This window comes from Pristis pectinata, chromosome 1 (assembly GCF_009764475.1).
Source record: "Pristis pectinata isolate sPriPec2 chromosome 1, sPriPec2.1.pri, whole genome shotgun sequence".
NCBI lineage: Eukaryota > Metazoa > Chordata > Chondrichthyes > Rhinopristiformes > Pristidae > Pristis > Pristis pectinata.
This window is the reverse complement of record NC_067405.1, coordinates 62,790,338-62,813,630: the sequence shown is the minus strand read 5'-3', so window position 1 is coordinate 62,813,630 and position 23,293 is coordinate 62,790,338. Positions and strand designations below refer to the sequence as shown.

At 41.4% G+C, this 23,293-nt stretch overlaps 1 protein-coding gene across 1 annotated transcript in view; it reads right to left on the bottom strand.

Annotated features, from left to right (window-relative positions):
- Nucleotides 1–1,488: 1,488 nt before the first annotated feature.
- Nucleotides 1,489–23,293, bottom strand: part of LOC127585746 (collagen alpha-3(VI) chain-like) — a 48,206-nt gene continuing 26,401 nt past the window's right edge. Inside the window, exons 4-11 of the mRNA XM_052043801.1 lie at nucleotides 22,048–22,656; nucleotides 20,651–21,254; nucleotides 18,166–18,197; nucleotides 15,227–15,841; nucleotides 12,661–13,263; nucleotides 9,742–10,326; nucleotides 4,148–4,732; nucleotides 1,489–2,010 (exon numbers count right to left, since the gene is read on the bottom strand). Coding sequence (XP_051899761.1) covers nucleotides 2,003–2,010; nucleotides 4,148–4,732; nucleotides 9,742–10,326; nucleotides 12,661–13,263; nucleotides 15,227–15,841; nucleotides 18,166–18,197; nucleotides 20,651–21,254; nucleotides 22,048–22,656 — 3,641 coding nt within the window. The 3' untranslated portion in view covers nucleotides 1,489–2,002. The remainder of the gene's footprint in view (nucleotides 2,011–4,147; nucleotides 4,733–9,741; nucleotides 10,327–12,660; nucleotides 13,264–15,226; nucleotides 15,842–18,165; nucleotides 18,198–20,650; nucleotides 21,255–22,047; nucleotides 22,657–23,293) is intronic.

Genomic DNA, 23,293 nt, shown 5'->3' with positions numbered 1-23,293 from the left:
TATAGGAAGGATGGAGTGGCTTTTCAGAGGGTTCAGAAGAAGTTTACCAGAATGTTGCCTGGATTGGAGTGTATTAGCTATCAAGACAGCTTAGACAGACTTTTATTGTTTTCTCTGGAACATCAGAGGCTGATGGGCGACCTGATAGAAGTATATAAAATTATGAAAGACATAGATAGGGTAGATAAAGTCTTTTTTCCCAAGGTGGAAATATCAAATACTAGAGGGCATAGGTTTAAGGTGAGAGGGAGAATGTTTAAAGGAGATTTGTGAGGTATTTTTTTACACAGAATTTGTTAGGTACCTGGAACATGCTGCCAGGGGACATGGTAGAAGCAGATATGATAACAACGTTTAAGAGACATTTACACTGATGCATGAACTGGTAGGGAATAGAGGGATACGGAACCTTTGTAGGCAGATTGGATTGGTCAGGTTGGCATCAGTCCCATGCTGGTCAGAAGGGACTGTTCCTGTGCTCTACTATTATATGTTTCTATGTCTTCAAGACTACCTTACAGCCTGCACTGTATCTGTATTCCTCCAGGTCTGGCTTCTTGATCATCCCCAGTTTTAATCCCTCCGATTTTGGTTACAATGGGGATGTATCTACGTCACTTATTGTTTGTGGCTAATCAACGGAATTCCTGCTTCGAGCATTGTGTTAGCAAGCAAATCAGAAGGAATTTAATAAAATACTTACACTAAGTGCTGAGACACGATATATTGTTTTAAGGAGTAACAATGATGGCATCATTGAGAGAAACTTATGAGGTGCCTCTCACTGCCTGTGACTTGATTCAACAGGCAGCATTATTAACATGGAAGTGAAACAAATAATTAGACATTTCAGCATCTTATTTCTCACCTTTGTTTCCTGAAGTTAGAAGTTGAGAGTACAGATAAAGAGTGTGTTTATTTCATAAATGATTCTTTATTATTTCTAATTTCACGCATCCAACATTCCAGTGAATGAAGTTTTCCTCATTTCATCCACACCGTATGAGCATTAACATCAGATATAGAAGTAACTGCAGTGTTAAGCTTCCTGTATTTTGGCACGTTGGTGTGAACTTACCCCAGGTTTGAGACAATGACTGTCACTGCCCTGGTATGGCATTTCCATTTCTCATACAACTCAGCTTTGGTCTCTCTTTCAAATTTAACTGTTTATTTACATTTAGCATTAAACCCGGTAAGTGCTACGTAGCATGGGGCCACATTCAACTGATGATTGGTTGGTTGAATCTGCCCAAAATTATTTGGCAATCAAATCTTACAGATGGCATACTATAACCCTTGAGCTAGATTTAACTCCATCAACTGTTGGCAAATTATGTTGACATGATTATTTATCATATCTCTGCTCTCTGACAGCCTCAGATTTGTTGGAAGCCAAGTCCATCAAAACAAGACCAGCAATCATGGTTCAAACAATAATATTTAATAATACATCAAATTTATATATATATATATATATATATATATATATATATATATATATATATATATATATATATATCTTTCAAAAATTACTCTTCTTGACACTGCCAGGGTTAACAGAGAAGGTGAAGTATTTGTTACAATCATTGTGATGTTCATTAATTGACATGCATGAGCTCCTCTAACCACACACATAATCAAATAGAGACTAATTGTAACAGAGTACATGACCTCCATACATTGCATTCGCATTGAAGCCTCTTGATCTCATGCAAATTAAGTCACATACACCAGTTTTTCCATTAACTGCAGATTGTTTCATAAAATATACAGAGAATAGATAAAGTTTTAAATTTGTAATTGCAGCAATCACTAAAAAGACTAACATTCTTATCACAACACCAAAAGACAGGATAATCCAGCCATTTGAGTTGTTGCTTGGGTCAGAACCAATTCCTTTCTCAGTGATCACTTTGTTGGCCTAGATACAACACAGAGCTTGGAGGTTACATATTATAAACCAATAAATCCACACAGGCATGGCCAACTGGAAAGTCATTTATTTGTCTGTGAAAGAAAAAAGAAATGGGTTACTTATAAGGTATTATAGTTACGATGCTTATGTTTAAATGTCAGAAATATTACTGCCAACTATAGTTCTGTTCATAGCCTACTTCCTGTCATGGGGAGGGTTTGGAAGCTGGGAAATAGGAGGAGACGGGGGGCTGGGCAAGTTGGGGGCAGAGCCTGGGGGTTGAAAACACATTTAAAGGAAAACTACACGTCAGAAATCTACTAGAACAAATAGAAAGTGCTGGAAATACATCATCAAGATCTGCAAAGACAAAAGTCAGATTTTGATGCCTTGAGGATCTTGGGGTCCAAGTTCATAACTCCCTGAAAGCAATAACACAAGTAGATAGAGTGGTAAAAAAGGCGTAGGGCATGCTTGCCTTCATCGCTAGGGACATAGAGTATAAGAGCAGGAAGTCATGTTGCAGTTGTATAAAACTTTGTTGAGGCTGCACCTGGAGCATTGCTTGCAGTTCTGGTCACCCAGGAAGGACGTAGAGGTTCAGAAGAGGTTTACCAGGATGCTGCCTGGATTAAAGGGTATTAGCTATAAGGAGAGGTTGAACTACCTTGGATAGTTTTCTTTGGAGCATCGAGGCTGAGAGGAGACCTGATTGATGTATAAAACTATAAGAGGTATAGATAGGGTAGACAGCCAGAATCTTTTTTCCAGGGTAGAAATGTCAAATACCAGAGGGGATAGCTTAAGGTAAGGGGGGAAAGTTTAAAGGGGATGTGCAATGCAAGTTATTTTACATAGTGTAGATGCCTGGAACGTGCTGCCAGGGTTGGTAGAAGAAGCAGAAATGATAGTCGTGTTCAAGAGGCTTTTAGATAGGCACATGAATATGCAGGGAAAGTAGGGTTATTGGATCATGTGCAGTTAGTAAGCATTAGTTTAATTTGGCATCATGCTCAGCACAGACGTCATGGGCCAAAGGGCCGGTTCCTGGGCTGTACTGTTCTATGTTCTATGAGGAGCGTAAAATCCTTGGTTGGAACTAAATAATGCCTGGTGTATATTACTGTGGCATTACTATTGCTGTGGTGACTTGCTAATACTTCCAGCAGTCTCTCATTGGTAAAGGAGAGAGAGAGAGAATGTAACCATGACCACAGAAAGAGAAAGGTTAATTGCTATTGCCTACTTTCTTGAATCACAAGGATCAAGCTGTGAGCTTTACCCAAGCCTAAAACTTACATTCTTGTTGTATTTGATCCACCCGCAAATATCAGTTTTATACCACTGATCGTTATACCAATGCCATGGCCCAAACTGAGGCAAAGGTAATGAGAGTATAGGAACTCAAATTTCAAAGCTGAGCTGGATGCTAACAGAAAGCTTCATGTTTCACCAACTGAACTGTGGTAACCAGGCTTCTCCCATTGATGTCAACCATGAATGCTTTGGGAATGTTAGGAAAGTGGAACAATATTTAGGTGTTTTTATTTTCTTGCAGTTTGTATCCTAATACTGCCTAGAATGTGACTCTAGGGGCAGCGATCACTTTCTTTTTGTCAAAATGTTCTTTCTGATATTTCCATCCAACTCTCTCCATATATATTACAATATTCATTGGAGTGTAATGTGGTTGAAGTTTCAAACAGTCAGGAGAAAGGCCTCCTTTAACCAAAATTATTTTGCTGAATGTTCACTTTCTTAGGAAGCTGCTTTGCAAGCTTCTTTTGAAAAAATTTTAACAGGTACTTGAGCACTTAGTATATATAAACAACACAGTTTGTTTAAAAAACACACGTTTGTGGCTGTGGCATATATGAATTATTGTATTGTCACCAAACATGTACGAAGTCTGTAAGATTGCAAGAAAGACACTGAAATGTATATTTCAGCAGAATCAAGGCATATAAACTAGAAATGGAAAAGAACCTTCTTTTGGTTACTCCATGGTGATCAGAGGGAACTTACTAAACTTTCGTAGCTACCTACACCCATCCCATGGATGGTTAAGCCAACTGTGCTGGCACCATAGCTAGAAGTTGAGTCACATTGATCCCTTGGTTTACAGGAGATAAGTAACTCATCTGCCAGGCAAACTAATGCAAATACTTCTTTTTCCATTTAAATAATTCAACCCATTTTATAAAATAGAAGAAAAAGTTGGACAAATACCTCCAGCAGGTCTTTCAACGACTTCCACGGCTACCGTTTTTATTATTTGCTGGAGTTGATTCTGAATGTTGAGCAAACCCTGGAAGGTTTTCACAGGAAAAGCTAAGCTGGGGGAGTACACCAGTGGCTCCAGTACTGTTTGATCAGCCTTCTTTAGGCCAATCCCAAATAACACGATTCCAAGCTCCCTTAATTTAGCTGCCTGCTGTGAAATATCATCATTTGACTTCCCAGAAGTGACGAGAACTAGGATCTGTGGAATAGCATTGTCAATCCTGCTTCCTGCTGAGCTGGTGAATATATTCCTTATGACATGGTCCAGTGCCTGACCAATGTTGATTTTCTGGCCGCGTTTCAGTTTGAGTCTCTTGATAGCGACCAAAACTTTTTTCTTAGTTGAGTGAGTGTTTAGAAAGAATTCTGTTCTTGGATCCTCGCTGAACTGTACCACACCAAATTGAACTTTTCCCTCTCCAACATCAAAACTTTCAACTGTCTTTGCCATAAACTTACGAACTGCTGGAAATCCTTTACCAATTTTCGAAGAACCATCAATGAGGAAAACAATATCTCTTCTATCGACACCTGAAACAAGCGAGGGTAGTCATTTGTTGAAAGATTTTCATGTTGTGCTTGTGTAACAAATTGCTGGAAGACATTGTCCTTCTCTAAGTGACACAGATATTGATTCAACAGCAATAACTTAAATTCGTCTGCAAAGGATTATATAGAATATTCAGCACAGCTCAGACAGCCTATCAGTATCTGTGCTCCATTTTTAGCCTCCTCCTGTCTTTCCTCTGCCTACTCTCATTCCCTTTACTCATGCACGGTTCTCTAGGATCCATCACCCACACCATTCCTTGTGATAATGAGCTCCACATTCTCACTACTCTTGAGCAAGGAATTTCCTCAAGGGATGTGCAATAGATGTGGTAGCCTTCCAAAAGATGTTTTATGAGGTGCCGCATAATAGGCTTGACGTCAATAGTGAAGCCAATTGCAATAAAGGGGCAGCCTGGGTCAAAAATTGACAGTAACGTGAAACAGAAAGTTTGTACTTAGAGGAAGGAATGTATATTGCAACCCACAAAGGGACCACTATTCTCCTTAATATATATTAAGGACTTAGACTTGGATACAAATTCCAAATTTGCAGAATGAGACAAAGTTTGGAGGTTCATTATCAACCAAGAGAATAGATGTGGACAGACTGATGGAATTGGCAAATAGGTGGCAGATGAAGTTTAATGCTGGGAAATGGCAGGAAAAATGGGAAGAGGCAATATAAACTGCAGGGTACTATTATAAAAGGGGTACAAGGACAGATTGATCTGGGGATATATATGCATAGTTTGCTAATAGTGGTTAACAAAGCATATTGGATGCTAAGTTCTATAAAATGAGGCATAAAGTACAAGAACAAGGAAGTTATGATGAACCTTTATAAAATTTTGGTTCTACGTGCCATGCTTTAGGAAACATTTAAAGGCTTTAGAGAAGTGAAGAAGAGATTTACTAAAATGATTCCAGTGACAAAGGACTTTAGTTGTGCAGATAGAATTAAGAAACTTGGATTGATCTCGTTGCAACAGGAAAGTGATTAGAGAATCTGATAGAACTATTTAAAATAATGAAGTGTATAGAGAGAGTAGATAAAGAGAAATTGTTACCATTGTTGAAAGGACAAAAAGCAAGCGATGAAAGTGATCAGCAAAAGAATAACGATGACCTGAGGAAAACATTTTTTACTTCTTGAGTGGTTGGAATCTGAAATGCTTTGCCAGGGTTAGCAGTGGAGAAGGATTCAAATGTGGTGTTGAAAAGGGAGTTGGATGAATATCTGAAGGAAAAGCAATTGCAGGAAGAAGGTAGGGGAGTGTGTCTTGCAGTAGCGCTCTTACATAAAGCTGATCTGGACTCAATGGGCCAAACAGTCTTCTTCTGTACTGTAACCATGCTATGATTCTGAGATTTTTGTGAAGCTGCTAATGGATAATTCTTTTTGGATGTTGAGAGGATATTTGGAATTAGAAGGAATTTATAGTGGTATTGTGCATTAAAAATGTTAATTACTCATTAATAGAGGTTAAAATTACACTGTTAAGCAATAATGGAGTGGCAATATTTTTGAATGATTCACAGGAAAATGCTTTACCTAAATAACCTCAACATTCTTAATTTAAAATTCTCATGTTTAAATCTGCCTGTGGGCTTGCCCCAATCTCTGTATTTACCTGCAGTCCTATGTCCCTCATTTTTCTCCATATCCATTCCTCTAATTCTGGCAGCTTGCACATCCCCACTTTACTTCACACCACCAGTGATGATTTTGTGGTCCATTATCAAATAGCTTGGTTACCGCACTGCTGGTATTACACAATAATTTTTTTTGGATGAGATACTCCAAGGAGAAAGATTGGAGGAGCCTGGGGAGAGAAGCAGGCAGCCACGTGGGCTGGTCTGGGTTTGACTGACCCCATTCGCTGGTTGCTCCTGGTATCGACAACAAGCCTGACTGAGATGAACCGGAGCCAGTTTCATAGAGGGGAGAAAGAGGGAGAGAGAAACTGGGGCATCGAGAAATAGTAGGCCAAAGGGGGACAGAGTGAGAGAAAGAGAGCGTGAGAGAGAGAGAGAGAGAAGCTTGAGAGCCAGGCAAAGAGAGGGGGAAGAAGGAGAGGGAAAGAGAACCACAAAGGGGGGGAGAGTGGGGAGAAAGATGGAGAGGAAGAAGCAAGTGAGAAGAGAAGAGAGATGAGGGAAAAGAGAGGAAAAGAGTGTGTGTATGAAGAGAGATAAAGATAGAGAGAAGAAACAAGTTAGAGAGGTGGAGTGAGAGAAAATTCCATTAGTCTGGGCTCCATCTTTCATACACCCACTCTCTCCTTCATGTCCTGTCACATTTTACTTCAGCTCCTTTCACCCTTCCTCCTGTCTCTTTGTGTATCAGAACACACCAAGTTAGACCCCCAACATCGAACCTAAAGTCTCTCAAGGTTGGCATCACAAGTGATCATCTCTCTTGTGCATTGAGTGGGGGATCAATAGCACAATATTGTGGTCATTGGCAGTAGTGATGGGGAGATGGGGGAATCCAAATTCATGATGACCAGGGAGGGGGTTGGGTGGTGATAGGGTCTGGCTTCATGAGGGGAATGTCAAATTACATAGAGCCAAGGGCTGTAATGAAGTCACGTGGCAGGGAACAGGAAAGTGAGATTCCCACAAGCTGAGCTGTAGTGCAAATTGGTAACATCAACTCTACTGTTGGGTGCCTACCAGTGTGAGCTCACTTACTTCAGCATAGGGCAGCAAGTAGAGTAAATACTGCACCAGGAAGGCAACGTTGCAGTAGGTGTCCATTACTGAACGGTCTGTGTAGGGCAACACAGCTGTGACAGTTTACTCTGTATTTTGTTATTGTTTATACCCTGTACTACCTTAATGCACTGTGTGATGAATTGATCTGTATGAACAGTGTGCAAGACAAGTTTTTCACTGTACCTTGGTATGAGTGACAATAGTAAACCAATACCAATGTCAGTAAGGCTGGCAATCAGAGCACTGAGCATATCAGAAAGGTAGACTGTGGTTAGATGTCCAAAAGTGAAGGACAGTCCTGTGTGAGAAAACTAAATTCAGAGTATGAATTAGGCAGTGATTTAGCATTTTTCAAGCAGTGGAAATACTTGTAATCATAGAAAGCAAACTCTTTGGCAGAAGAGTTTGCGATCTATTTATATAGTACAAGATAGTCATTTATCTAAAGTATGTAAATGTCTTGCCCTGCCATGAAGTAGTTATGTGCACGTGGTAGAAGGCATAAATATTCCAGAAAATAAATGGAAGAGAATCCATAAGAGACTAGAAGTTAGGCGAAATAAGAAATAAATCAGCTGAAAAAGAAAGGTCAAAGGATCATAAATCAGCAATAGTAACAAACATCAAAATGATTTGTTTGGACATTGTCAAGAGATTCTGTTCAAAAGAAGAGTTTCAAGAAGTTTTGCAGTGTGACTTGGAGTGCAAGGAAAGCAGGTGCATGCCAGCATTGTCACAGGCTGAAATTGTTGCAGTCTCAGGCAGTCAAGAATGAGATGTCAAGGAAGAACGACTGTCGTCAGTAGTTGATCCAGTCTGGTCTGCTCTGGCCCTGGTATAACTGCTTGGATTTTGTTGAATTTTTAAAATTTGTGTATAGTGCAACCATCGTGGCATTTGAATGTACTGATTCCAGAGTCATTGAATCGTAGAGTCATACAGCACGGAAACAGGCCCTTCGGCCCAACTGGCCGATGCTGACCAAGATGCCCCACCCAAGCTAGTCCCAGTTGCCAGCATTTTGCTCACAAATTTCTAAACCTTTCCAATCCATGTACCTGTCCAACTGTCTTTTAAAAGTTGTTATTGTACCTCCCTCAACCACTTCCTCTGGCAGTTCATTAAACATAGATACTACCCTTTGTGTAAAAAAGTTGCCCCTCAAGTTCCTCTTAAATCTTTCCCCTCTCACCTTAAACCTATGACCTCTAGTTCTTGAAACCCAATTCTGGGAAGAAGACTGAGTGCATTCACCCTATCTATGCCCCTCATAATTTTATACATCTCTAGTCTCCTACACTCTAAGGAATAAAGTCCTAACCTGTCCAACCTCTCCCTATAACTCAGTCCCTCAAGTCCTGGCAACATCCTTGTAAATCTTTTCTGCACTCTTTGCATTTTAATAACATCTTTCCTATAGCAGGGAGACCAAAACTGAACACAAGTGCAGCCTCACCAGCATCCTGTACAACTGCACCATGACCTCCCAGCTTTTATGCTCAATGCCCTGAGTCATGAAGGCCAGTGTGCCAAAAGCCTTCTTCACCATCCTGTTAAGCTGTGACTTCACTCTCAGGGAACCATGTACTTGTACTCCAAGGTCCCTCTGTTCTACAACACTCCCCAGGGCCTGCAGTTCACTGTGAAAATCCTACCTGGATTTGACTTTCCAAAATGCAACACCTCGCACTTATCCGAATTAAACTCCATTTGCCATTCCTCGGCCCACTTACTCAGCCGATCAAGATTCCCCTGTAATTTTTGACAACCTTCTTCATTGTCCACTATACCACCTTCTAACATTTAATTCTCACATCTTATTCTCACCAAGTTTGTTTGCACTATGAATCAATTTAGAATCGAACACTGCCTCATGATGATACAATATTGCTGTTTTTCAAATGTGTGTTTATCAAAGTCTTGGTGGTGAATGGTGGCAGGTTGGACCTTCATTCAAGGGAAAATAAGATTGTCAGCTACTGGCCTGTGGTGTGACCAGAACTGGGTTGGGGGTGGCTGAGGTTTGGGATGGTAATGGGGTGAGGAGAAAGAGGGTTGTGTTTGGTATTGGACCCCATCACTTGCGGGAGTTGGTGGGATTGGGAGCTGGAGACAAGCAGTTGGTGTTGGACTGGGATTGGAAGTAATCCAAGTTCTTGTTGTTCCCGAATAGTCTTGTTCCTCTAAAACTGATAATAAGCAGTGCATAGCTTGAGTTTTGTTACCCCACTGAGCAAAGCTGTTGCTAAGTTCCGTGAGCGGTGGATTACCTGAGCTGATGGTGGATGGTATGGGGACATTCTCAGTGTTCTGCGAGATGCTGAGCAGGTGCAGGTCCAGATCAGAAAGACCCCAGTAGTTGTCAACCTGAAAACTCAGTTTGGGGGAATATGCGATTTGACGCAGTTCACTTCTCTCTACTTCCCCAATGCCGATGGTGAATGGCATCACCCCAGCTCGTTTTAGGTCTTCCGAGGGCTTCCTCACATCATCCTGTGACTTTCCAGAGGTGATGAGCAGCAGAATTTGTGAGATGCCCAAGTGTTTCCTGCCCCCACCAGACTTGCTGAAGACATTCCTCCTGACAAAGTCCAGTGCTGCCCCGGTCTTGAGCTTTCTCCCGCCTTTCAGCCGTAGCCTTTTGACTGCAGCCAAGAGCTCCTCTTTAGTTGTGAGTGCATTTAAAGGAAATTCGACCCTTGTGTCGTCGCTGTACTGCACCACTGATACTTGATCTTTATCTTTTGCAATATCGAAGTTCGGGATTAAGTTGATAATAAGGTCACGAATTAAATAAAAAAATGTTCCCACATGGGAAGAACCATCGATTAGGAAAACAATATCTCGTTTATGACCTGCAATATGAAAGAAAGAGTAATTATTACCAAGGCTACCTGGTGAATCGTCATGTCCTGAGATGTTAATCCTACTTCATAAAACTGATATGTTTCACCACTGCTTGTTCTATCAGCTCCCAACAGGTCCTGAAGCAAAAATTCTTGTTTTTATGTCCTTTCCTTTCTTTATCTCCCTCTTTCTCCCTCCCAGTAGAGTGCGTCACATCAAACACTCTCTGCTACTCCACAGGGGCTATCTCGCTGTGTGGGGCATTCCCTTTGAAAAGTGTTTTTTTATCACCCATCTTCTGCACCCAAGCATTTACAGCAAAATTCTGTGCCACCCAACCCTTTCAACCATCCTCCTCCTCATCAACAGTTGTTGCTCTCATTTCTCCCTCACTACCACTAAAATAATAACTCTCCCTCAATGGAGCAATTGATGCTCCATTTTCTGATTTCTGAAAGAAAGGCCAGTCCCATCCTGTCAAAGCAGACTTCACTCCCATTAAATTATTCATACCAGTACTAGGAAGATTATAAAAAAAACCCTATCTCTCTATTCCACCTCTATTTGGCTCATTCACACTGCTGTTTCATTCTCACTCATTCACTATGAATGTATTTTTAGACTCTTAGTATTTTTTTTAATTTTTATTTTTAGTATTTTTAAAAAATTTTTATTCTCCTCTTTCTATTCTCTCTTTCACTCTCTTCGTCATTGTCTATGTAACATTGTTCCTTACTATTTCTTTTCTGCTCTTATGGCATTATTGGGTATTATGTCTATTGACATGGTTCCTGCTTTCTTAGCATACTTTCTTGAGACTTCTCTTCCTGTTATGTTTACACTTTTGCTCCGTGGCACTTGCATCAAATACTTCTCTGGTGATAACTTCCACCATCTCCAATGGGCACATCATTCTCCACAACTTCCGCCACCTCCAACGGGATCCCACCACTAGGCACGTCTTCCCCTTCCCCCCCTCTCCGTTTTCCGTAGGGATCGCTCTCTCCATGACTCCCTTGTCCACTCATCCCTCCCCGCAGATGACCCACCCGGCACTTATCCCTGCAACCGCACTAAGTGCTACACCTACCCCTACACCTCCTCCCTCACCACTATTCAGGGACCGAGACAGTCCTTCCAGGTGAGGCAGTGCTTCACCTGTGAATCTGAGGGTGTCATTTATTGCATCTAGTGCTCCCGGTGCAGCCTTCTCTGCATCAGCGAGACCTGATGCAGATTGGGTGACCACTTCATCGAGCACCTTCACTCCATCTGCTGCAACAGCCAGGACCTCCCAGTAGCCACCCACTTCAATTCCACATCCCACTCCCATACTGACATGTCTGTCCATGGCCTCCTCTACTGCCACGTTAAGGCCATACTTAGGTTGGAAGAACAACACCTCATATTTTGCCTTGGTGGTCTCCAACCTGATGGCCTCAACATCGATTTCTCTAACTTCTGGTAACTCCTCCACTCTACTCCCCCCCCTCTTTTTTTTCTCCTTCCCTCATTCCTGTGGCCCCCTTCTCCCTTCTCTTTCCCCTCCCCCCGCCTTCATGACCTGCCCATCATTTCCCCACCTCCTTCCCTTTATTTCATGGTCCACTGCCCTCTCCTACCGGATTCCTTCTTCTTTGCCTCTTCTGCCTATAACCTCTCAGCTTCTTACTTCTCCCCCTCCCCCACTCCCACCCTCCTACCTTCCCCCTCTCACCTGGACTCACCAATCCCTGGCCTGTTTGTGCTCCTCCCCCTCCCCCAATCTTCTTATTCCGGATCCTGCCCTCTTCCTTTCCAGTCCCGATGAAGAGTCTCGACCCAAAACGTCAACTGTTTATTTCCCTCCATAGATGCTGCCTGTTCTACTGAGTTCCTCCAGTATTTTGTGTGTGCTTATGTGCTCATTTTCTCTCTCTCTGTTTCTTTCAAGAAGAAATGAAGTTTCTTCAGTCTCCAGGGAAAGCTTGTTCCACTCCTACCAACATTTCCCACATTCCTCACCTGTGTCACTTCAGACTCACTGCTTCCCATGGAAATTAGTGAGGGACTGAAGTGAGTCACTAAATGATTCACTGCCACTCAGGCCAGGCCTACATTACTTCTTTAAAGTGACCATTCCTAATGTGTGAGCTTTAGCTGTGATTGTTAGCAAGCTATTATACCCTGAAGGTTGGCACAAGATGCTGTTGTGGGAAACTATCAACTTAAGCCTGCAGCTTTTCACTTCACTACACTGCAGTCTATCCAAGGCCGTGCACTTAGGGTCTGAGTCATCACATCTGAATTAAGTACTTCATACATTTAGCACTGAAAGGCGGTTGAATATGAGTCAAACACACCTTCAGTAACTCCAGTCGGCATTTTAATAACTTCAACAATGAGTGTTTTCAATGGCTGAAGCAACTGATCCTGGAACTCTGGAAGTGACTTGAAGTCTTGGACTGCAAACAGCAGGTTGGAAGAATATGCAATCTCTTTTAACTCTCGGCCGTCTGCATCTGCAGCACCAATGACAAAGGTGACGATGGCAGCTCTCTTCAGTGCATCTGCTCTCTCCCTAATATTGTCCTTCGACTTTCCAGAAATGAGAAGCACCAAGATCTGTGGCACGTTAGCAACTCGCCTACTTCCAGCGGCCGTGGTGAAGACGTTCCTGATGACATGCTCCAATGCAGCCCCTGTGTTCAACCCTATTCCACCTACTGGCCTCAGTTTCTCCACTGCAGCCAGAACATCATCTTTGTTTGAGAAGGCATTCAGCGGAAACTCGACTCTTGCCTTGTCACTGTACTGCACCACTGCAATGCGATTCCTGTTCTCCCCAATGTTGAGCTGTTTAATTACGCCACGGAGAAATTCTCGGACAAAAGGAAATGAAGCAGCAGTTCTCACTGAGCCATCAATCAAGAACACAATGTCTCGCTCCTGGGTATCAGCATTTTCTACCAAGAAAACAGCCATTAGTTTTGCAGTTAAGATAAATTCTTAAAAATGCATTGCTGAAACTTGAACTAAGTTTTCTTTTGTTTCCCTACCTCTACTAAGTTTTAGAGTCATGCTGTATGAATATAAATTCCTTCAATCTGCCTGGAAGAACACCAGGTGAGGGTCATGACTGAGGCTGAAGTAGCTTGGATACAAGAGAAAAAGTAAATAGTGTATTCCATGCAGGGATACCCTAGATCAGCTACACATTCCTATTGCCATGGGACATAGTGCCACAATTATTTGATTGATTGGGCAAAGTGGCTGTTAGATGAGTAAAAATACCAACTATATCCACAGCTACTCGAGTTAAAACTCCAGGAACAGAACTGTGTACAAGGAAAATAAGTATATTTATCCAAGTAACTCTAGTGGCCTTGATATAGATAGCCCTATTTTTGTTGAACACAGTATGGTTGCTTGATGGACAATATTCCTTACAAATAAATTCACTTCAACTTTTACATGTGGTCATCAACTCTTTCATCACCTATTCTTAAAATGGCATTCAGTACCAAGTCCGGATAAAAATGGTTTATTCCACTATTAATGGTCTGTGGATGTGTACCTTCTTGGTGACCATTCCCAGTCCATGTCTTCTCTTAAACTAACCTATTGTTCCTTTGGATTACTACGTGCATGTATTTCTCTGAACAAGATGGGCCTCCATGTGTTAGATTTACAGTGACTATTAAACCTGTTTGCCACCTTAGTTACCTTTTTTCAAGTATTACTTGCTATGTATTTCTCTCACACTTCATCAGGCAAATAGATTCAGAGTGCGGTTGTATTGAAGAAGTATTTATCCCTACCACAAATTGGGTGACGGACCTTCCTTCTGCATATTACCAGACTTTTGATCCTTACTGAAGTTCGCAAAACCCACCATCTCAAGCTGATCCCCTCTGTGGAAATATACAGAAGTGACAGCCTCACTTCTCACAAACACCATAGAGTGATGTTTGATCGGCTAATGAAACTCTTCCAAAATGTCTCCCATACAACTCTGTGGGATGGAAAAGCAATCGGTGCTGGGAACTGAATAACAAAGAAGGGTTGAAATAGTTTCAATGACACGAGGGCTATGCTCCCTAAATTTAGATTATCTTTGGGGGGTGGGGGGATGGAACTTTTCAAGACAATAAAGGTAAGTGATAGTATAGATTGAACGGTAGATAGATCGATAAGCAACACAGAGGCACAGCTGGTAGAGCTGCTGCCTCACAGCTCCAGCAAGCTGGGTTTAATCCTATCCTCTGGTACTGTCTGTGTGAAATGTGGACATTCTCCCTGTGACCACGTGGGTTTCCCCTGAGTGCTCTGCTTTCCTCCCACATCCCCAAAATATGCAAGTTTCAAGGTTAATTGGCCACTGTAATTGCCCCCCTGTGTGTACGTAGATGGTAGAATCTGAGGCTGATGGGAACATGGGGAGAATAAAATGGGTTAGGGTAAAAATGGGTACTGAATGGTTGGTGCGGACTCGGTGGCTAAAGAGCCTGTTTCTGTGCCGTATATTTCTCTGATTCTATAGACCTATGAGAGGGAAAGTGTTTCTGTTGGTTGGTTGGACTATGATTAGAGAACGTAGTCCGAAAATTAGAGCCAGGTCTTCGGGCCAAGGGTGGTAGAGGTTTGAAATTCTCATCTTGCAAACAGCAGTTGATGGTAGGTTAATGTTGAAATCTACATTTGGTATTGTTGTTAATCAAAGGATTTTTAACAAAGGAGGAGAACAAGGATCACAGATCACCCATAATCCTATTGAATATTAGAAAAAGGTTAAAGGGATAAATGGCTTTCTCCTGTTTGCGTTCCCAAGTATTCAGAGAATAGAATTCACAGGCATTTCAGTGGTTCCTATTAAGTTACAGTAACACAAGACATTTTATCAAATTACAAAGTTTAAAATTCATATACCATTGATACTCTTTATTGTTGGCCATTCAGAAATTAGCTTCACACCACTTAGAGTCGATAACGGCAACAGAATATCCTGCTGTATCTCTGGAAGTGAATCAAACTCCTTCACATTATAAACCATACTGGGGTCTAAAGCAGCCTCTTGTAGCTGCTGTCTTACTGCGTTCTTCGCTCCAATGGCTAAAGTCATCACACCAGATCGTAGCAGAGCATCTGATGGGGTTTTGATATCATCCCTTGACCGTCCACCTGTAATAAGAATCAGAAACTGCGGGACACCTTCTTCTTTCCTGCTTCCTGCATATTTGGTGAAAATATATTTATGGACGTAATCCAGTGCTGCTCCAGTCTTGACCTCAGTGCCTCCCCTCAGTCTGAGTTTGTTTACTTCAGTGATTAGTTCATCTTTTGATGAGTATGTATTTAGATAAAACTCATGTTCTGCAGTGTCACTGTATTGTACAAGGCCTACTCGCACTCTGTCACTTCCAATATCCAGGGTCTCAATTATGCTTGTGATGAAGTCACGAATGGCTGGTAGATTTCTGTTTCCCACATGGAATGATCCATCAATTAAGAACACAATATCTTTCTTGGCTGCTTGTGTTACAACTAAAAACGGAATTACAAATAAATATTTATGTAAATTAGAGGCATGGTTTATCCTCAGTAAGAAGCAGTTTGATTAAGTAAAATTGCACTAGTTTTTCAGAGATGTAACATTAAAACATGAACACCTGTATTAAACTGATAGAAGGAGGCAATGAGTATAAGAGTTAGGATGGCATGTTGCAGCAATACAAAACATTGATTAGACCTCACTATTCTATTGTGCACAATTCTGGTCACCACACAACAGGAAGGATGTGGTAGCAATGGAGAGAGTGTAAAAGAGATTCACCAAGATGTTGCCTGGAATGGAGGGTTGTAGTTATAAGGTGAGATTGGATAGGCTGGATCTATTCTCACTGGTACATAGGAGGCTGAGGGGTTTACAAAATTATGAGGGGCATAGATAGGATAATCAGAAGCTTTTTCATATGACATGGAATCTAGAACTTTTGGGCGCAGGTTTAAGGTGAGAGAGGAGAAATTTAGAGGAGATGTGAGGGGTAAGTCTTTCACACAGGGGGTGGCGAATATCTTGAAGGAGCTGCCAGAGGAGGTAGTGGAGGCAGATACAATTACAAAGTTTAAAAGGCATTTGGACAGGTACTTGTAAAGGAAAAGAGTAGAGGGATATGGGGCTAATGCAGGCAACTGGGATTAGCGTAGATAGGCATGGACAGGTGGGACCAAAGGTCCCATTTGTGTGCTACATGTTTCTATGATTCTATAATTCTATGAATTTAATGCATTTCAGATGCTCAACACTCACACCAGCAGTGCAAGCATGTGACCAGCTCTGGCAAGGTTTGAGGACATTAGTTTGGGAAAGTACTACTTCGTCATTCAACCTAAACTTGTTCTGCTTCAGCACTGGACAATGTTGTATTCTACAGTTCTGCCTCTAGTGAGTTCAAGATTGCTGCCAGGAAAATGGCCAGCTCATTCTGCCAATGATCTCCTTTGAAATAGCCAATATAAATGGGTTCACAGTAGAACTGTGCGAAAAGAAAAAAAACATTGACAGATGCAGCAAATGGATTCACCAAACTGGAGCTGACCGGTGAAAACAAACGTTCTATCTCTTGTTCTTAATTATCTTTCAGCTGCCAAGATCATGGTTCGGGTCATACTTAACCAGACTAATGCCTTGTCCTTGTCCCCCATGTAATCAGATAACCACACTAACCTTTTACAGCCCCATGTGTCCAACTGAGCTGAAGGACTCACAGTGTGGCCATCCTGTGAAGCAGAGAGGGCCACATGTAGCTACTAGACCTCAGGTAGTGTATCCTGAGACCCCACTCTTAGAGTCATGGAGTTGTGAAGCACAGAAATAGGCCTGTCAGCCCACCACGTCCATGTTGCCCTTTTCATCCATCTACACAAATCCCGTTTGTCTATACTGTGTCTGTATATTTCCATGCCTTGCCTATTTAAGTGTCTACCTAAATGTCTCTTAAACGCAGTAATTGTATCAGACTCCATCACCTCCTCTGGCAGCAGGTTCCAAACACTTCCTGTGTAAAAAACTTTTCCCTCAAGTCCCCTTTAAAACCTTTTCCTCTCACCTTAAACCTATGCCCCCTGCCATGAGAAAAAGATTCTATCTACCCTATCTGTGCTTCTTTATTAGTCACATGTACATCAAAACACACAGTGGAATTCATCTTTTGCGTAGAGTTTTCTGGGGGTAGCCCATAAGTGTCGCCACACTTCCGGCGCCAACACAGCATGCCACAACTTCCTAACCTGTACGTCTTTCGAACATAGGAGGAAACCGGAGCACCCGGAGGAAACCCCACCCAGACACGGGGAGAACGTAAAAACTCCTTACAGACAGCGGCCGGAATTGAACCCGGGTTGCTGGTGCTGTAAAGCGTTACTCCTCAGCCTCCTTCGTTCCAGGGCAAACAAGCCCAGCCTATCCAAGCTCTCCCCATAACGAAAGTCCTGCAATGCAGACAACATCCTGGTGAATCTCCTCTGAACTCTCTCCAACACAACCGCATCCTTCCTATAGGGTGGCAACCAAAACTGTACATAGTACTCCAAGTGTGGTCGAACCAGTATTTTGTAACGTTTCAACATAATGTCCCAAGTTTCATATTCTGTGCCCCGATTTATGAAGACAAGCATGCCGTTTGCCTTCGTCATCACACTATCCACCTGTGTTGCCACTTTCAGGGCACTCTGAAGGCTTTTTACAGTTTGTGCTGTTAAAGATGGTTTCACTGTCTCTGAATATCCTTAAGATTCAAGAAAGTTTAAAAATAATTGAAATAGATTTAAATAATTTAAAATAAAACAAAACATTTACCTTTACTTACCTTTTCTATCCAGGTGGTTGACACTATTCAAGCTGTGGTGGTGGGGCAGGTACAAAGTGTATTCAGCCCCTCAGTTCAGTATAACTGAACTCTGATCCTGGACTCGGGGTTGAGCTCAGCAGCAGAATAAGGAGGTCAGATTCACTGGCAGGCACGGACGTCAGGAATGCACAGACCTGTGCAAGGCTGTTAGCTGGCAATTCTATGCTAAATAAGAAATAGGAGCAGCTGGAGGCAAAATGGCCCCTCATGTCTTGTCCACATTGAACAACATCAGGGCAGATCAGATCTTCTGCTCAGTTTCACTTTCCTGTCCTTGCCTCTTAACCCTGGACCCCCATATGTACTAAAAATCTATCTATCTTGACATTGAATTATTCAACCCTCCACAGTTCTCTGGGATGGAGAATTCCATAGATCCATAAGCCTCTGAGAAAAGAAATTCCTCATCTTAAATGGGTGACTGCTTATTCTGAAATTATGTCCCTTAATTCCAGGTTTTCCCACAAAATGAAACGTTTACCTTACAAACCCTTCTTAGAATCTTATTTTTTTAAGGCCACCTGTCATTCTTCTAATGTGTATGATAGGGACAGCCCCCTCAGCCTTTTCCCCCTAAAACATGCCAGGAATCCAGGAATCAACCTGCTGAGCCTGTAATACATCCCGCCTTAAATAAGGAGACCAAAAAGTGTACACAGTACTTCAGGTATGGCTTCATCAATGTCTTGCAGAGTTATAGCAAACCCTCCATACATTTATACTTTTCTCTGGAGCTGTGAGCTGAAGAATAGCACAGTCCCAGCCCACAGCCAGAAGACAGAAACTAATGGTTTCCCTCCAGGATGATGACTTTTCTTCCATTCATAGAGCATATGTTACCTATTTTTCCAGAATACAATTATTTTCCATGGGAGAATAATTAGTTTAGTAAACAGCATTATAACATATCTTCTGCAACAAAGAAGGAGAGCCATTGTCAACAAGTAGAACTGGAACAGAAAACAACTCCTGAATTCACCGGTACCATCCATTTTTGGCTATTATTGACCATATGGCTATATTGTGGTAAGGTTCCTGATGCTGTTAGAGGGAGCTGAGCAGTTCTTTTCCTGAAGAAACAATGACCCCATAAAATCACAAAGCATTGATAACTTTTGAGCAGTTACAATATGATCAATATTATAGACAATAGACAATAGACAATAGGAGCAGAAGTAGACCATTCGGCCCTTCGAGTCTGCACTGCCATTTTGAGATCATGGCTGATCCTCAACAATCAATATCCTGTTCCTGCCTTGTCCCCATATCCCTTGATTCCCCTATCTATAAGAAACCTATCTAGCTCCTTCTTGAAAGTGCCCAGAGAATTGGCCTCCACTGCCCTCAGAGGCAGTGCATTCCACAAATTCACAACCCTCTGGGAGAAGAAGTTTTTCCTCACCTCTGTCCTAAATGGCCTAGCCCTTATTCTTAAATCATGCCCCCTGGTCCTGGACTTCCCCAACATCTGGAACATATTTCCTGTCTCTATCTTGTCCAATTCCTTAATAATCCTGTATGTTTCAATCAGATCCCCTCTCAATCTTCTCAATTCCAGCGTGTACAATCCCAGTCTCTCCAACCTCTCAGCATAAGACAGTCCCGACATCCCGGGAATTAACCTCGTAAACCTACACTGCACGCCCTCTATAGCCAGGATATCCTTCCTTAACCCTGGAGACCAAAACTGTACACAATACTCCAGGAGTGGTCTCACCAGGGCCCTGTACAAATGCAAAAGAATCTCTTTGCTTTTGTACTCAATTCCTCTTGTAATACAGGCCAACATTCCATTAGCCTTCATCACTGCCTGCTGCACTTGCTCATTCACTTTCAGTGACTGATGAACAAGGACTCCTGGATCCCTTTGTATTTCCCCCTTACCTAACTCCACACCATTCAGATAATAATCCACCTTCCTGTTCCTGCTCCCAAGTGGATAACCTCACACTTATCTACATTAAACTTCATCTGCCAAGTATCTGCCCACTTACCCAACCTATCCAAATCACCTTGAATTCTCCTAACTTCCTCTACACGTGTCGCACTGCCACCCAACTTTGTATCATCAGCAAACTTGCTAATGTTATTCACAATGCCTTCATCTAAATCATCAACATAGATCGTAAACACTTTTGTAAATACTTTTACAAAAATAATGGTCAGAAGAGTATTATTGGCTTTAAACTTAAGCCCTAGGCTAAATGGCTTTATTGCTGTAACAAGAACAGAAAATGCTGGAAACACACAGCAGGTCAGGGAGCAACTTTGATAAGATGAAAAGAGTTAATATTTCAAGTTGCCTATTTATTGCTGAAAGCTCAGGTTGCAATGAGAATATTATAATTTTACAGAATATTGGTGAAGTGTTCAGAAAGGAGATTATTTAGAGCTAAGGTGCAAGACAGTTTAACGAAAGCACAGCAGTTCAAAATTCATTTACCTTGGTAGTCGGAGATATCGGCAGGACAGGGTTTGTGTCGCACTATTCAGAGTTGACAAGGGCAAAAGAACTTCCTGCTGTATTTCTGGTAGCGAACGTAACTCTTTCACATTAAAAACCAAGCTGGGGTCTGAACTAATGTCTTGAAGTTGTTGCTTTATGGCATTCTCAAATCCAACTGCTAAAGTTTTAATACCAGCTCGTGAAAGGGCCTCAGAAGGCTGCTTTACATCATCTCTTGATCTTCCACCAGTGATGAGTATCAGAAACTGAGGAACACCTTCCTCTTGCCTACTTCCTGAATATTTGGTAAAAAGGTATCTTAGGACATAGTTTAAGGCTTCTCCGGTCTTGAGAACAGTACCACCTCTCAATCTGAGTTGTCTTACATGAGAGAGTATTTCATCTTTTGATGAGTAGGTGTTTAGAAAGAACTCAGATTTTGGAATATCACTGTACTGTACCAGGCCTACTTGTACGGCATCAGTTCCAATGTCAAAAGCCTCGACTGTTTTTGTGATGAAGTTCTGGATAGCAGGTAAGTTTCTTCTTCCACTGCTATATGATCCATCAATAAGGAACACAATGTCTCTCTTGTCCACTTCTGTTCCATGACCAAATGAAATACACAGTTACTGCAATATAATATCAGCTATTTCCAAACTATTAAATAAAGGTATGATTTCCTCTTAATTTGAAAAGAATTCATTTCTTAAGCAATGGAGATAACTCTTTTTTGAAAACTTAAAACACAAGTCAAGTGGACTTGCTATTTTCATGGTTCTGCCTTTTGCCAAGGAAGACATTTGTCCAGTTGTGGTATGACTTGAAATGCTTTGGTACCTAGGCACAATCTCCTCCACCTCCTAACGTCATGCACTTTGTATTCAGCAATCAATCAGCACTTGGGCCAAACTGATGGCTGATTCCTACCATGGAGAACTTTTCACCCTGCTGCCCTGTCAGAATCTAAACAGGCTGGCAACTTAACTAGGCATGTACTGATAAGTAGCAATAACATGCCATAAGTTTACAAGCAAAGACCATCAACAACAAGAGAGAATCAAACCAATTACCCTTGACATTCAGAGGCATTATTGGAAATGAGAAACAGAAAGGACAATCTCCATGGAGCATATACATTAATTGGCAACAATTGGGAACTAGCAATTTATTAATAATTTTTAAATGTAGTTTAAATGATTTTGTAATGAATGAAGCACATTGGGAAATCAAACCAAATGCAAATAATCTCTGAATACATTTCCCCTCACAAGTAACTGCTTTATTTCAGCAAATCTGAAAAAAAGAGTTATTGCATAATGTTCCTGAACATGAGTTTAATAACAATAAAGTGATTTAGTCAAACCCAGAGTAGTTTCTAAAAGGTGAGATACCTTTTTTAGATGGTTCAGTTGGTTGTTCATAAATGATTGTTACACCAGCCAGTGTTGAGAGTGGTGTCATCACTTGTTCCTTTATCTCTGGGAGAGATTGGAAGTTCTCAACATTGAAGACTAAACTGGGGTCAATTGCAATCTCTTTCATCTGTGCTGGATCTGCATTCTTTACTCCAATGGCAAGGGTCATTACAGCAGATCGCTTAAGGGTCTCCGCAGGTAGTTTCACAACATCCATAGATTTTTCTCCAGTGATGACGACCAAAAGCTGCGGAACTCCATCATCTTTCCTACTTCCTGCTGCTCTGGTAAAGTGATTTTTGAAAACATAGTCCAGAGCTGCACCAGTGTTAACTTCCCAACCGCCTTTCATTCTGAGTCCCTTCACAGCGGTTTGCAAAGCAGATTGTGTTGAGTGGGTATTTAAGTAAAATTCAGTCAGTGCATCGTCACTGTACTGCACCACACCTACTTGCACAGAGTCTGGTCCAATTACAAATTTGTTGACTATGTTTAAAATAAACTTGGATATTTCCAAAAAGTTAGCATTTCCCACAGTGGAACTGCCATCGATCAGGAATATTATGTCTCTCTTGCTGACTTGGGCTGCAAAGTAACATTTGATTAGTTGAATAATGGAAACTTTTGCTTCAATTCATTTCTTTAATCTTAAAGAATAAATTTAGGTCTTGTACTAGAACCATGATGAAGGAGCTTAAAAGAACTATTTTTCCACTAAAGATTGTTAGAACGTTGAATTCTCATAGCCTTTTGCACAAAAATAATTTTTGTAATAACAATTAACCATTGAGATAGTTGTGTACTTGCAACATGTAGGTTCACAGCCTTGTGAGCGAATATCTGAAGTTTGAGAACATGTCCAATGAGATTTGACAGCTCACAGATGGAATATTATTGCTTAGCGATATAAAATTTAAAGTGAATCTGGGCAATGATAACTACAGAGTGTTTCTTTCATTTTAGTTTCCCAATTTATAATGTGCTTTATTCCCAATTTATAATATGGTATTTACTGATTAAATAAGCAAACAAAAAAACACCAAAATGTACAAAATTCAGTGAAGCCTGTCAATGATAAAGATAATTGAATGATTGCAACAAGATTTTTATATAAACTATAAACAATCACCATTCATCATTTTCTGTCCCTTTATTGATGAACAAACAAATGAGAAAGGAGAATCGGCTGAAAGCTTTTGAGGCCTGGAGGGGAAAGTTGGGA